The 13023-nt window shown below is 33.2% G+C and overlaps 1 protein-coding gene across 1 annotated transcript in view; it reads right to left on the bottom strand.

Moving 5' to 3' along the window:
* Positions 1–13023, bottom strand: part of LOC100373585 (MYND-type zinc finger-containing chromatin reader ZMYND8-like) — a 74127-nt gene that overhangs the window by 39313 nt on the left and 21791 nt on the right. The window contains exons 3-6 of the mRNA XM_085507908.1: positions 8033–8097; positions 1682–1824; positions 971–1114; positions 253–366 (exon numbers count right to left, since the gene is read on the bottom strand). Of these exons, the coding sequence (XP_085364034.1) occupies positions 253–366; positions 971–1114; positions 1682–1824; positions 8033–8097 (466 nt within the window). The remainder of the gene's footprint in view (positions 1–252; positions 367–970; positions 1115–1681; positions 1825–8032; positions 8098–13023) is intronic.

Genomic DNA, 13023 nt, shown 5'->3' with positions numbered 1-13023 from the left:
GGACGACAGACGCATGATAAAACAGAAAGGTAACTGTGCTATGACTATGATGTCACTGACAAAAACAGACATAAACCAAAAAATTGATTTATTGTATGCTGGATAAAAAAACAAATTTTTTTTGACCATAGAAACACCTTTGTCATTTACTTACGAGCACATGCGCTACAAATAGAGCAAATATTGTATAGTTATGTCTGCTACTTTAATTTGGAAAAGGTTAACAATTATGAGAATGGTGATGATACTAACCCCGCCATGTTTCATTCGCTGTAATGCAAACATCAATAACCTACAGAACTGGTCGCATGACAACTTAGATAATGATTCAGACTGCGTGTCGACACATTCTGCTTTAGTTACTTTCTAAAATGCAATAAAAAAACAAAATTTAGTGCAACAGCAGTGCCCTCACAGTACAATAGCGCCCTCATACAGTGCAACAGTGCCCTCATAGTACAATAGCACCCTCATACAGTGCAACAGTGCACTCACAGTACAACAGCACCCTCATGGTACAATAGTGCCCTCATACAGTGCAACAGTGCCCTCATAGTAAAATAGCGCCCTCATACAGTCCAACAGTGCCCTCATAGTACAATATCGCCCTCATACAGTGCAACGTTGCACTCATAGTACAATAGCACTCTCACATAGTGTAACAGCACTGTCATATACTGTAAAATACTTTATTTTAGCTCAAATTAATTTTCGCAGAAAACACTTTTCAGGCATTTTGTATGGAATTTATTTTCACTGATTTTTGTCAAGTTGAATGTAAAATGTAGGAAAACAGGTATATTCACTGGATCATTCCTTCAGTGAAAATAGCAAAAATTAATTCCAAGCGAAAAAATAAAGTATTCTAATAGTTTAAATTGTGCCTTTATACAGTGCAATAGTGCCTTCATATTGTGACAGTGCCTTTATACAATACCCATAAAAACTTCATGTCTTTATTAATAATCACCTCACATTCTGGACAAAACCAATCTCCTTCTGGTTCTATGGATAATTTCAAACATCGTACATGATATACTCGCGGACAAACTTCACAACAGATTACAGATCCTTCTTTATGGCAAATCCAACAGTAAAAGTCATTGCGAGAATCCTTAAGAAACAAACAATATTTAGAACTAAAATACAATATTTATAACATTTGCAGTGTTTCATGTCCTGCACAAACAGCAGAGCATAAGGCCAAAAAAAAAAAACTTATGTTGCCCTCAAGTCAGAAAATTGAAAAATTGGGTTGGATTTTTTTTTTTTTTTAAACTCGTGAAAACTAAGGGTATCGTAAATAGCCGAGGTATAGGGAAAAAAAAACGCGACCCGATATTTCATATTTTTCAGTCGGTCGTTGAGGGCAACAAAACAATTTTTTTTTGACCTAAACATGTATCATCAGATATTTTCCATTATGTCTATGAATAAAAACATTTCTAAAACTGTGAATTCTATAGTTTTTTCTGCAAAAACTTTGGTGCAACATTTCTAAATTTTTAAATATTTTTTAATAATTCTTCATAAAATTTTGAATCAAATTTCATAATTTCTAATGGCCATAACATTCTTTTGGAAAAGTAGAAAAGATAATAAAGATTTACTTTGTGGAAAGAGACTGATGCTCAAAGGTCAAACAGTTAATATGTAATATTATACATTTTTGAAAACTTACTAGCTCACGCACTGATTTTGGAATAGGATTTTTCTTTTTCTTGATAACAGGTGGAAGAGTTTCATCTTCTTTACTGCTGGTATTACTTGGTGTTGGACTATACATCGATAATTTCCTTTTATTAGCTGTTTTGATTTGGCTCTCTGTGAAACACATATTTAAACATTTTTATTTATCTGAATTCAGTGAAAATATTATTAATCACGAATTTGTATTTACAAAGTAAAGCTTTTCATGATACGACCATTACTGTATCCAGCGATGGTAATTACTGTAGAATACTTTATTTTCGCTTGGAATTTATTTTCACTGTTTTTGCTGAAAGGATGATTCCGTGAAAATAAAATCCAGCGAAGATACTTTTCCCCCCTATATTTCACATTAAACTCGTCAAAAATCAGTGAAAATGAATTCCATACAAAACACCCAAAATGCTTTTTCAGCGAAAATAAATTTCACAGTAATTGGAAGCCATCTTGTTTCCCAGAAAGCAGATTGTTGGCTTGGGTAAGTGAATAAATTATGATAAATTTGGATGATACAGCAACTACAAGAAATAAATGTCACAGAATACATCATCTTAGATGTTATGAATATATCAAGATCAAATTGAACAATATATATCAATGAATCAAAGTTAAAATGTAAATAGCTCCCGTGTGATCAGAGCATGTATTATAAAGGTATAGGCTTTGCCTAATAAGTGAATGTAATTTCATGTAGGTCAATCCATCAATAAAATTGATCAAGATGTCTGAGAATCTATGACATACTGTATATAGAAACACATAATTTTGATATGGGCATTTTGAAAAACATGCAAGGACACTATACTTGTAAACAAAGGGCACTAATGAGGCACTCTATGAATGAGGTATTTCTAGAGGTTGGTGTTTGTCTCGTCTGCAGTTGAATAATTTTTGCTTTGATTTTCTTTTGGGTTTTTTTCCAAATGCGACTTAATTTCACTTGTTTTTTTTAATTCTTGGTAATTAGCGATGGAGTAGTAAAAAACGCAATTAACCTCAGTGCAGCGAATAGGATAGATCTTCCTGACGCAATGGGCAAATTTTGCTATTTTCGCTGACAAGTAAAATCTGCTAAATTAAACCTACGTGAACATGTAAAGTAACAACAGACTGTTTCCTTGACAGATTCTTGAAATTAAATCATCAAAATAGTACAACTAAAAAGTCTGTACAACATACCTAGAACAGATAAATAAAAACCTCATAGTTTAATGTTCGTTCGGACTTTGAGCCCTTGAAAGTAAGTGATCCAGCCCTTACATATGCCAACGATTGAAATTTGTTTAATTGCTATCAAATTATCGGTCAAAAAAAAAAAATATTTCATTTGTGAGACGTGCTTTTGATACAAACCGAAGATCGCGATCGACCCTACACAAAACTACCGGCATTTTGTCTTCCTTGTCCTCGTTCGGCAAAAACAAAAAACTCGCATATTTACTATTTGTTTAATGAGTGCATTTTTGTTTAAAAATATCAAACAAGAATAAACACTAAGTAAAATAGAAATCAACTGCTTCGTTTTATTTGAGTAAGATGGAAACCATGCGAAAACAATAGTAGTGAAACCCAATAGTAGTGATCACTGTGATTATTATATAAATTCCTTGCAAAGTCTGGAATGATACTAAAAAAAATCGTTGATTTCCTTCTATAATCATGCTTGAAAGTAGGCTGAATTATCCGCAGGTGAATACGAGTATCCAAATAAGTTAGGATTGATCAGTTCACACGAATTGTTTTGTTCTGATTCATCATTGCAAAACAATGGCCTGGAAACGGCCCAGCTTGAGGGAAACAGTATCATGGAAAGAATGAACAGTATCCGACCAGATCGACTTAAAAGACCTGATGAGAACACTGCAAAATCGCGGGCGAAACGAAAGTTACGCGGCTATTGTCTAAGCGACGTAGGCCCGAGGAGAACACTGTACATGTAACCAGAACATTTACGAATCAAGATTGGCAGAAAGTTGTACGGCATCTGTCTTCGATTTTGTCTATTGATGAATATGACGCACAAAGTGAAATTTAACTTGCGTTCATGAAAATCGGAAAGGGTACTGCCTTTTCGTCAAACCGGAAAAATGGCCGCATCACTCTTGTAACTGCGCATGCGTACTCCCCATACTCGCATACATTTGATGTTTTTGGATGCTGTATCTGCTCAAATAACATTAATCATGATATAATAAATCATCATATACTAAAATTCGCAAATTTGCAGACCTTCCAATGAAATATTACCAGTTTTTTTTTGCGACAGAATACGTTATTGCAATATGCAAATTAGGCTACTCACCCTAGTCAAATATTTGTTAAGAAACTTTAAAGACTCTAAGTTATAAATTAACAAGCCATGCATGGCACAGTCCCTGTTAGTTATCAAATTTAAGATAAAAAGTTTTGTTTATAGTAATATGGCTGTAACATAACCATGTCAGGAATATGATTTTTTAACATTAAAATTGACATTTGTATCTGATCGTCAAACAAGTACTTGTCCATATTGAGAGATATTGCTCTGGAACAGCGTTCAAAATCAGCCATTTTGAATACATGTATATATAAAAACGTGATGTATAACGAATATATAAAATTTGAATATAATCAGTCATCAGAGATATGGCTCTAGAAGCCCAAACATCAAAACAAAATGGCCGCCAGTCAGCCATTTTGAATCCAATCTGAAAAATAAAATGACGTGCATCAGAAACCCGCAATGTCTAATGTTTGTACCAAGTTTGAACGAAATCCATCCATAAAATGCCAGAAATGCTTGATATTTGATGATTTTTTAGCACAAAAATGACCACCATTTGGCCATTTTGAATAGGATCGTCAAACCAATATATCTGTATATCTATGACATGATGTATAATGAATATTTAATATTTGAATATAATCAGTCAAAACAAGTCTGAGATATGGAAGCCTAGAAGCCCATTCATTAAAACAAAATGGCCGCCAGTCAGCCATTTTGAATCCAATCTGAAAAATAAAATGGCGTGCATTAGGAACCTGTAATGTCTAATACATGTACTAAGTTTGAACGAAATCCATCCATAAATGCCAGAAATGCTTGACATTTGCTGATTTTTTAGCACAAAAATGACCACCATTTAGCCATTTTGAATTGGATCATCAAACCAATATCTCTGTCTATCTATGACATGATGTATAATGAATATTTAAAATTTGAACATAATCAGTGAAAGCAAGTCAGAGATATGGCACGAGAACCACATTCATTAAAACAAAATGGCCACCAGTCGGCCATTTTGAATCTTATCTGAAAAACAAAATTATTTGCATCAAGGTCCCATAATGTCTAATGCATATACCAAGTTTGAACAAAATCCATCTGTAAACAGCCGAGAAATGGTTGATTTTTATGATTTTTTAACACAAAAATGGCCGCCATTCGGCCATCTTGAATCAGATCGTGAAACAAACTGACGTGCATATGTATAATATCATGTATGATGTATGTGTGAAGTTTGATTGTGATTGGTCCAGGCATTTCTAAGATACAGATACTGCGTATGAATGGGGACGAATTAATGCAATAATTGACTAATTAATATGCATGGAATTGCACCAAAATCTAATCAGCGCATCTACTCATCATATATTTCATTTGAATTGAAATTGTAGATCTTGAGTTAATAGTGGAACAAATTTTAGTCACAGGGTCACAGACACCGGTACCACATAAAAAACTACAAAATAAAAGATGTACTGTGAGATACTTTATTTTATCTGGAATTAATTTTTGCTGAAAAGGCTTTTTGGGTGTTTTGTGTGGAATTTACTTTTTCATGATTTTTGATGAGTTGAATGTGAGAAATAGGGGAAAAAGTATATTCGCTGGATTTTATTTTCACTGAAGCATCCCTTCAGCGAAAATAAATTCCAAGCGAAAATAAAGTATTCTACAGTATCCCTTAGCATCTATGTATCATTGAATGAGTGGTTGGCTAATTAATATGCAAATTAGTCATTAATACACACGTATTTCAACCAAAAACAGCACATTATCCCAGTGTAGCTATGTAACAAGTTTCATTAAAATCTGTTGAATGGTACTTGAAGACAGCAAAATTGAGCAGATGTCAACTTGGTATGTTAAAATAGGTAGTTCACTTGATACTCTAGCAAGAGATTATGGGTAAAATATGACATCATACATATTTTTGTTAAGAAAATAGATTTTATTAAAAATGTTCACCTGGGAGCATTATTCTGTTGGTCTGTTTTTTTCTTTCAAACACAGTTTCTTGAGTACTAGTCATAGCAATAATATAGTTCCTATCTGTATTTCGGTGACTGAAGATTTGATGAAACAAAACTATTTCCTATATATATATAACTATTAATTTTTGAATAAAATCTGTCAAGACATGTCAGGGAAATGGTTACTATAGAGGGCACTATTGCACTGTGTAAATGTGCATTTTCAATCAAATCACAAAAGAAGTCAATATGCAATAAGTAACATTTTTGAGAGACATTTTTGGGAGGACATAAATGGCCCCAGTCGGTTAAATTTCATAAAACCCAAAAACATGAAATTTGTGAAAGTTTGTTTATTTATTTGTTTGTTGCAACCCTTTCGAATCAGGGGCTCACTATTTGAATGAATAAATAAATAAATAAATATGAGCTGCATAAATTACAAATCAAATGTGGCATTACATAACAAATTGAATAACAAAAATTGGACCAAATAATCTAAGAATATTGAAGACACATTAAAAAATAATTGTACTTTAGTTCTACCAAGTTTCATCGAAATGTGAAATGTGAGAACCAAAAAATTATGAATTATTATGCTAATTAGAGAATTAATATTAACAGATTTAAATCCAAAACTAATCAGGTCTGTGCATTGTCCTAGAGCAACTTTCTACAATGTTTCATTGAAATGGAATAATTAGTACTTGAGATACCAGGTAGTTCAGTACCCAACACAATGTGTACTGAAAAAGGATACCTTCCAACTGTTACAGTTGTCTAATAGCAACAAAACTTTATAAGAATTAAAATGACCTTGACCTGAAATTCAACATTATTGAAAAACATTGGCCCAGGTAATTTAGTACCCAACAATACATTTGTCCATGTATTATACATAGCCCATATATAATGTATGGGAAAGTTGGAAAAATAAAAAAAAATATTCGCAGAAAATTCTTATCTTCACCAAATGAACAATTTGAAAGAGGACCAGTCCATGTGTCTACATCATGAATCTCAAAGCAATCTGGCAGGCGGTTTTAGAGAAGAGGTCAAAAATATGCAAAAATGAGCCAAAAAAACCCAAAAAATATTCACTAAAAATAGACACTTGCATATGGTCTCATGAAATTAGTAAGTCAGAGTCTAGTCCATGTCAAGAACATTCATGCTGCATTGCAATGCAATCTGAGATGCAGTTGTTGAAAAAATCATTTTTTTCTAAAAATAGAGATTCGGATGTGACAGAGGACCACCCCAGGTAGTTGTGCTATAATAAATAGCAATAGCAATAGCTTATGGTTTGGGAGAAGAAGCCGCTTGAATAAAAGTTGACGAACGACGTAGGATGGACAAATGACGACAGGTCCAGTCAACCCATGAGCTTTGTTCGCTCATCTTCGATGATAGCGAAGCTAAAAATGATGACCGTTTTCAATTGAAACACCAACAGTATGACATGCATCAGTAACCCAACGTGAGTGATGTCGGTACATAAAGGTCCTAGACATGCCAGATGACAAAAAATATGTTCAAAAGACGCTAGTTTGGGGACAAAAATTGTTGTATGTAGTCAGAAGACTGAAATCAATATACCGGTAGTGATTGATAATTATTATTAAAATATAGAATCTTTTTCATAACACACAGATATTTTTATTTTTTTTGCAATGAACACGCTTCATGCTACATGTAGATATTGACTGATGAACTCCAAATACTACAATATTCATGTCATCATACATGTCTGTAAACATGACTGATATATAGACTTCTTAGGCCAGGAAAAACAAATTCTCTGTTTCTCAATTCATGGAAATTTTAAAATGAGGCGGCGAGGCGTATTTTTGTTTTTGTTTTTTTTTAATACTGAGCTAAAATGGGGGAAATTTGAGACAAGTGCGAGTACAAACGCATTTTGGAATGCTTTAGAAGAAAAAAAAACGTTTGAGGCGCATAGTTCAAAATGATGCGTGAAGAAACGAGAAACAGAGTTATTTTTTTTGTCTCAGCCATATAGTGAAGACATCTGAAGAGACAACACAACACGTGTATGCTTGCTAATCCTGCAAAACCTACTCACCTTTCTTGCTTGCATAGAGAGCTGCCTCCATTTTTTCAACTGTTATAATAGGTTCTTTTTTAATCCTGTAAGAAACAAGTCATTGTTAATGACACATCCCGTTGCATTCATGGGAAATGTTATTCATGCCTAGGATAAAGTAGAATGGCCAAAAAGTTGAATGGCCAAAAAGCAAGATAGCCGCAAGTCTGTTTTTTATCTGATCACAAAAGGAATTGTTATGGACATGTATTGCTACAGTCATAATATATACAATCACATTGGATATGCAAATCACTGGTCATGTGACCAGGTGAGTTGTTTCTGAATGATTTTGTAGTGTATGGTCAGTATACGAGATAATAATAGACTAATTTAGTATTAACAAGCCATGCATGGCACAGTCCCCATTAGTAATCAAATTTAAGATATATAGTTTTGTTTTTAAGTAATATAGTTAGAACATAAACATGTCAGAAATATGGATCCAAAAGCTGATGCTTGATTATTTCTGCCACTCAGGCTGTGTGGACCAAAACAGCGGCCACTATTTGAAACCCTGCCCATGGGTAGGTTTAAGAATGGGTGGCCGAATCTGGTATATCTATGCGACATGATGTATAATAAATATTTAAAATTTTAATATAATCATTCAAAGCATGTCAGAGATATGTCACCTGAACCACATTCATTCAAACAAAATGGCCGAATGGGATTCTGATCAGAAAAACAAAATGGAGTGCATTGAGGTCCTATAATGTTCAATGTATGTACCAAGTTTGAACAAAATCTATATGTAAACAGCTGTGATCTGGATCCGGAATGCCAGAAATGCTTGATTGTTATGATTTGTACAAAAAAATGAAACAAGGTACCCCCAGTACTCGTAGCCTAGTAGCTATTTGGCTAAACAAATAGGGAATTGTCCAAGACAAACAATTCAACTAAAACTATTATAGGAAAGCCCAGATAATACTAAACAGCTATAAAAACAGTTATACATAATAATTGTATGTATTTTGGCTATTATTTAATTTAAAACAGCCAAAATGGTTGGGCTTGATGCAATTAATAACAAATTTGTCAATGGACACATGTTTGGATACTCCTTATTTTATTGTTCGTTTTCATTATTTAATGAAACCTTTCGCTCAGAAAAATATCAAGAATTTTTAGTAATTTGAAATTTACATTTCTACTAGTTAGAGATCTCATGTTTAATAATTTAGAATTAGACTTTTTTTATAAAACAAGCATGGTTTAAATTATATTGTACAGACAGAGTGAAAATACAGAGAATATAATGTAACAATATGTTTCCGACCCCTTAGGGCAAGGAAACAAACCTAATAAGAGAGATGAGTGTCTACAGCAATTGTAGAGGATGGATGATGTACTAGCATTATAACTATGAAATTTAAAAGATAAATTCTAGTACTGCAAGTGATTGAAGGATATTTGTAAGATAATTTTATAAGTTTACACCAACAACAACAGCCCCCCCCCCATCATTTTTTCTTTGACTCCCCCTTCTTTCTATTATTATATGTACTTCATTTTATTGTTGTTAATTATCTTTTTTTTAAATCATTTTGACATGTAAGATTATTTTTAAGTAATAGTGTTTTTTTTAAATATTATATGAATAAAAAAAATTCTAAAAGACCAAAAAAAAAAAAAAAATTTCTAAATAAATTTTAGTTTCTGTCAAGCAATATAATATTTATATTTTGGTGTAACCGATGAAAGCCTTTCCCGCCAACATATCAGTACAACATTTTTTTATGTATTTTTCTTTGTTAATTTTGGGTAAAATGGACAGAATTTTGTATACAGGTCATGATAAGAAAATATTGTGAAGGGTTATTTGTAAAAGGTTATAAAAGTTGGCTCTGTGTTGAAAGGGCATCTTCAACAAAAGTGTATACATGTATACATACATACCCAAAATTGCATTTGGTGTATATTGAATCATTAAAATACAACCTTTTTTGAACATAATTTATGCAAGTGCATGTGCTGCTAAAGGAGAAAATACAGTACTCAATTGACAAAATATTATGTACAAAAAAAAAATACACAAGCGTCATCATAACTTTTTTCTGGAATGAAAGGTCACTTAGGAGAGACATTTCCTGCTGAATACGTGACTTTATCTTAATCTACGGGGCATACACATATCAGAAAACCTGGCAATGTTTATCCATAGTTAACATGCACTCCATTGATTCACTAACACTTACTTAGTCTTTAACTAATTTTATAATCTTCTATTTTGGGGTATAATTAGAACAGTGAACAAATGATGTCAATTTGGGAGGGGGGGGGGGGGTTATTTTGTATTGAGTCTGTAAAAATCATAATATGAATTAGCATATTTGTTTTATTATAGTGAATAGCACACATAACTAATGTGTTTTATTTTGGTCACAGTAGACATGCCTCAGACATTTATGTAACAATAATAATAATAATAATTGTTATTGCATAATCATATCCTTATTTGGATATTGACTCAGAAAAAGAAAATTACAATAAAGATGAAAAACTGAGGAAGTAACAAACTGGAAGCACTAAAATTTAAAAGAATAACAAGAGTTGGCAGAGCCATCTCGATGCTGGGAAAATAAAGCGTATTTAAAGGTGTGTTTTGGAGCAACGGATTGGCGAACAGGCAGAAAAGCAATTTCAAAGACTCTGACTTTGTTTTAATGAAAACTTGAAGTATACATGAGGGTACGTGTTATTATTTATTTATTTTGGAAACTCAATTTTTAACTGAAGGAATTAAACTAAATTAAATAATCATGTTTGTTTATTTATTTTGAACCTTAGAAATGACTACTGTTAAACTCGGGACGTTTAATATTGTACTTAGCGTATTGACTATGACAATCAACCAATTCGAAAAAAACAGCCGACAATGACTAAATGCATGGCCACAGCCAAATCACTGTTTAATTGAAATAAAAAAAAATCAGAAAGAAAACAGAGAACTCTAAGACAGGAAGAGAAACACCAGCGAAGTAGTCGAACAACTCAACTGGCAAAGATGGGACTTCTTTTTTGTTTTACAAAAAAAAAATATAATTAATTGTCAATTTAAACGTGATCAATTTTCAATGTGATCGCGAAAACTAGCGTGACTGCAAAAGAAATTTCTTTAGGACAGTCATTACGGCAGCCATGTTTGTTTAACCTCGATCAATACATTATTACCCACGATGCACTATTCCCATAAGCGTGGGTATGTGTAGTTCATAGTCAAGCGCACTGCGGTCAAGAACAAGGTAAGAAACTACACGACGAGACCATCTCGATTTGCCATCGATTTCCGGGTTCGTTTCATACAAGAAGATCGATACGCACTACACTGCTGAGTGTAGCAGACATAATCCCGATGGAAATAGGAAGTTCGAAGGAAGCTAATACAATAAACTGATTTATAACAGACGAAGTCAATGGAACTCACTTTTCAGTCCTCGTATTTAAATGGGTTGATAAACAAGAGACGATGGCAACTCCACGTTGTGGAAAATTTACACACTATTACAGTTTGACTAATGTTTTGAAATGCGTTGGGGAACACGACACGAACAATCGTGCATACTCAGATGACGACTCCACGTTATAACGTAGCGTGAAAATGGCAAATTAAACTTTGCTTACAGATTTTCCCGGGACTGATTTACATAATACTACAGTTCGATACCACAGCCACACAAAATCCGTCAAAAGGGAACTGCAAGTTGTATAATGCCAAAACAGTAGCATGATTTCACAACTTTCAAAATACGTTCGCTTTTATCGATGTCCACTGTACACCAGTAAATGTCTAAAGCCTAAACTATCAGAAATTCGTAACACACAATTCGAGTGATGGTATAACAAAATAACTCATCATTTGTAAATTCAATCCATCGAAAAGGTATAAAAAACATTTTCATAAACAATTTTTATTATATAAATACACTTTGAAAAGAAACAAGATTCATAAACATAAATCTATTTGAATACATTATCACTACAAATTACACAATACTTATTTTCTAACGGAGTTTCTTCACAGCACAAACTATTGGAATCTATGCACACGTGTGAGTACTTTGGTGACACATTTTATAGCTACGCCCAAAATAGTCCATCATTTATTGCGCAACTGTGACATCATTCTGTTAACATCCACACATTTTCATAAAATCTCCATGCACTTTTTGACCGTCCATAAGTAAAATACACTACAATTTACTCCAGAAAAACAATTTTCTTGGTATATTCCTACATTCTTGCATACTAATGAGGGGTTCAGACACATTCCAAGCTGAACAATTTTCTTGGACTAATAACAAAGCTGGTCAATCCTTTCCCAGCAATAATAATAATAAAAAAAAAATAAAAAAATAGTTTATTTATTATAGGGGCAGCTGGTAGTTTTTTTTAAATGATTTTCTCTGGCACTGAAACAATTATAGATGTAGCTTGCTAGTTTTGTTATTTTTTGGCTGTTATTGCTTGTTAGTATTGTAATCCATTTATTGGCATTTGTGTTGTTGCAATGTATTAAATCAGAGGTAAATTACTTGGGGTTTGCAACTCGCATAGTACTGTATGGTGACATCATGTCAAGATCCCACTCAAGTCTCTTCTCGTAGATAGCGAGACTGAGGCTACGACCTTCTGACATGACACATATCAATGTTCAAGGTTTGTAATGAAAAAATAAAACTTTTCTTGTCGCTATCATAGTGAAAAATGTAATACATCGAAAATGTACAGAAAATATAGTTCTCGTAATCTGTCATATCGTGGGCAGCTATTTTGATCCACCTGGACATCCCAGTATCCTAGTTACCTCGGGCATGCGCATTCGCATTTTTCTGAGTTGGAACGCTTATGCGAGAGCGAGATTGTGACGGGATCTTGGTACCATGTCACCGTAGTTGCAAACCCCAAGTAATGTACCTCTGATTAAATTTATTTCCTTCAACATTTCAGTTCTCTCATTTTCATAC

Source organism: Saccoglossus kowalevskii, chromosome 14, assembly GCF_978046115.1.
Source record: "Saccoglossus kowalevskii chromosome 14, keSacKowa6.1, whole genome shotgun sequence".
Lineage (NCBI taxonomy): Eukaryota > Metazoa > Hemichordata > Enteropneusta > Harrimaniidae > Saccoglossus > Saccoglossus kowalevskii.
This window is presented reverse-complemented; position numbering and strand designations above follow the sequence as displayed.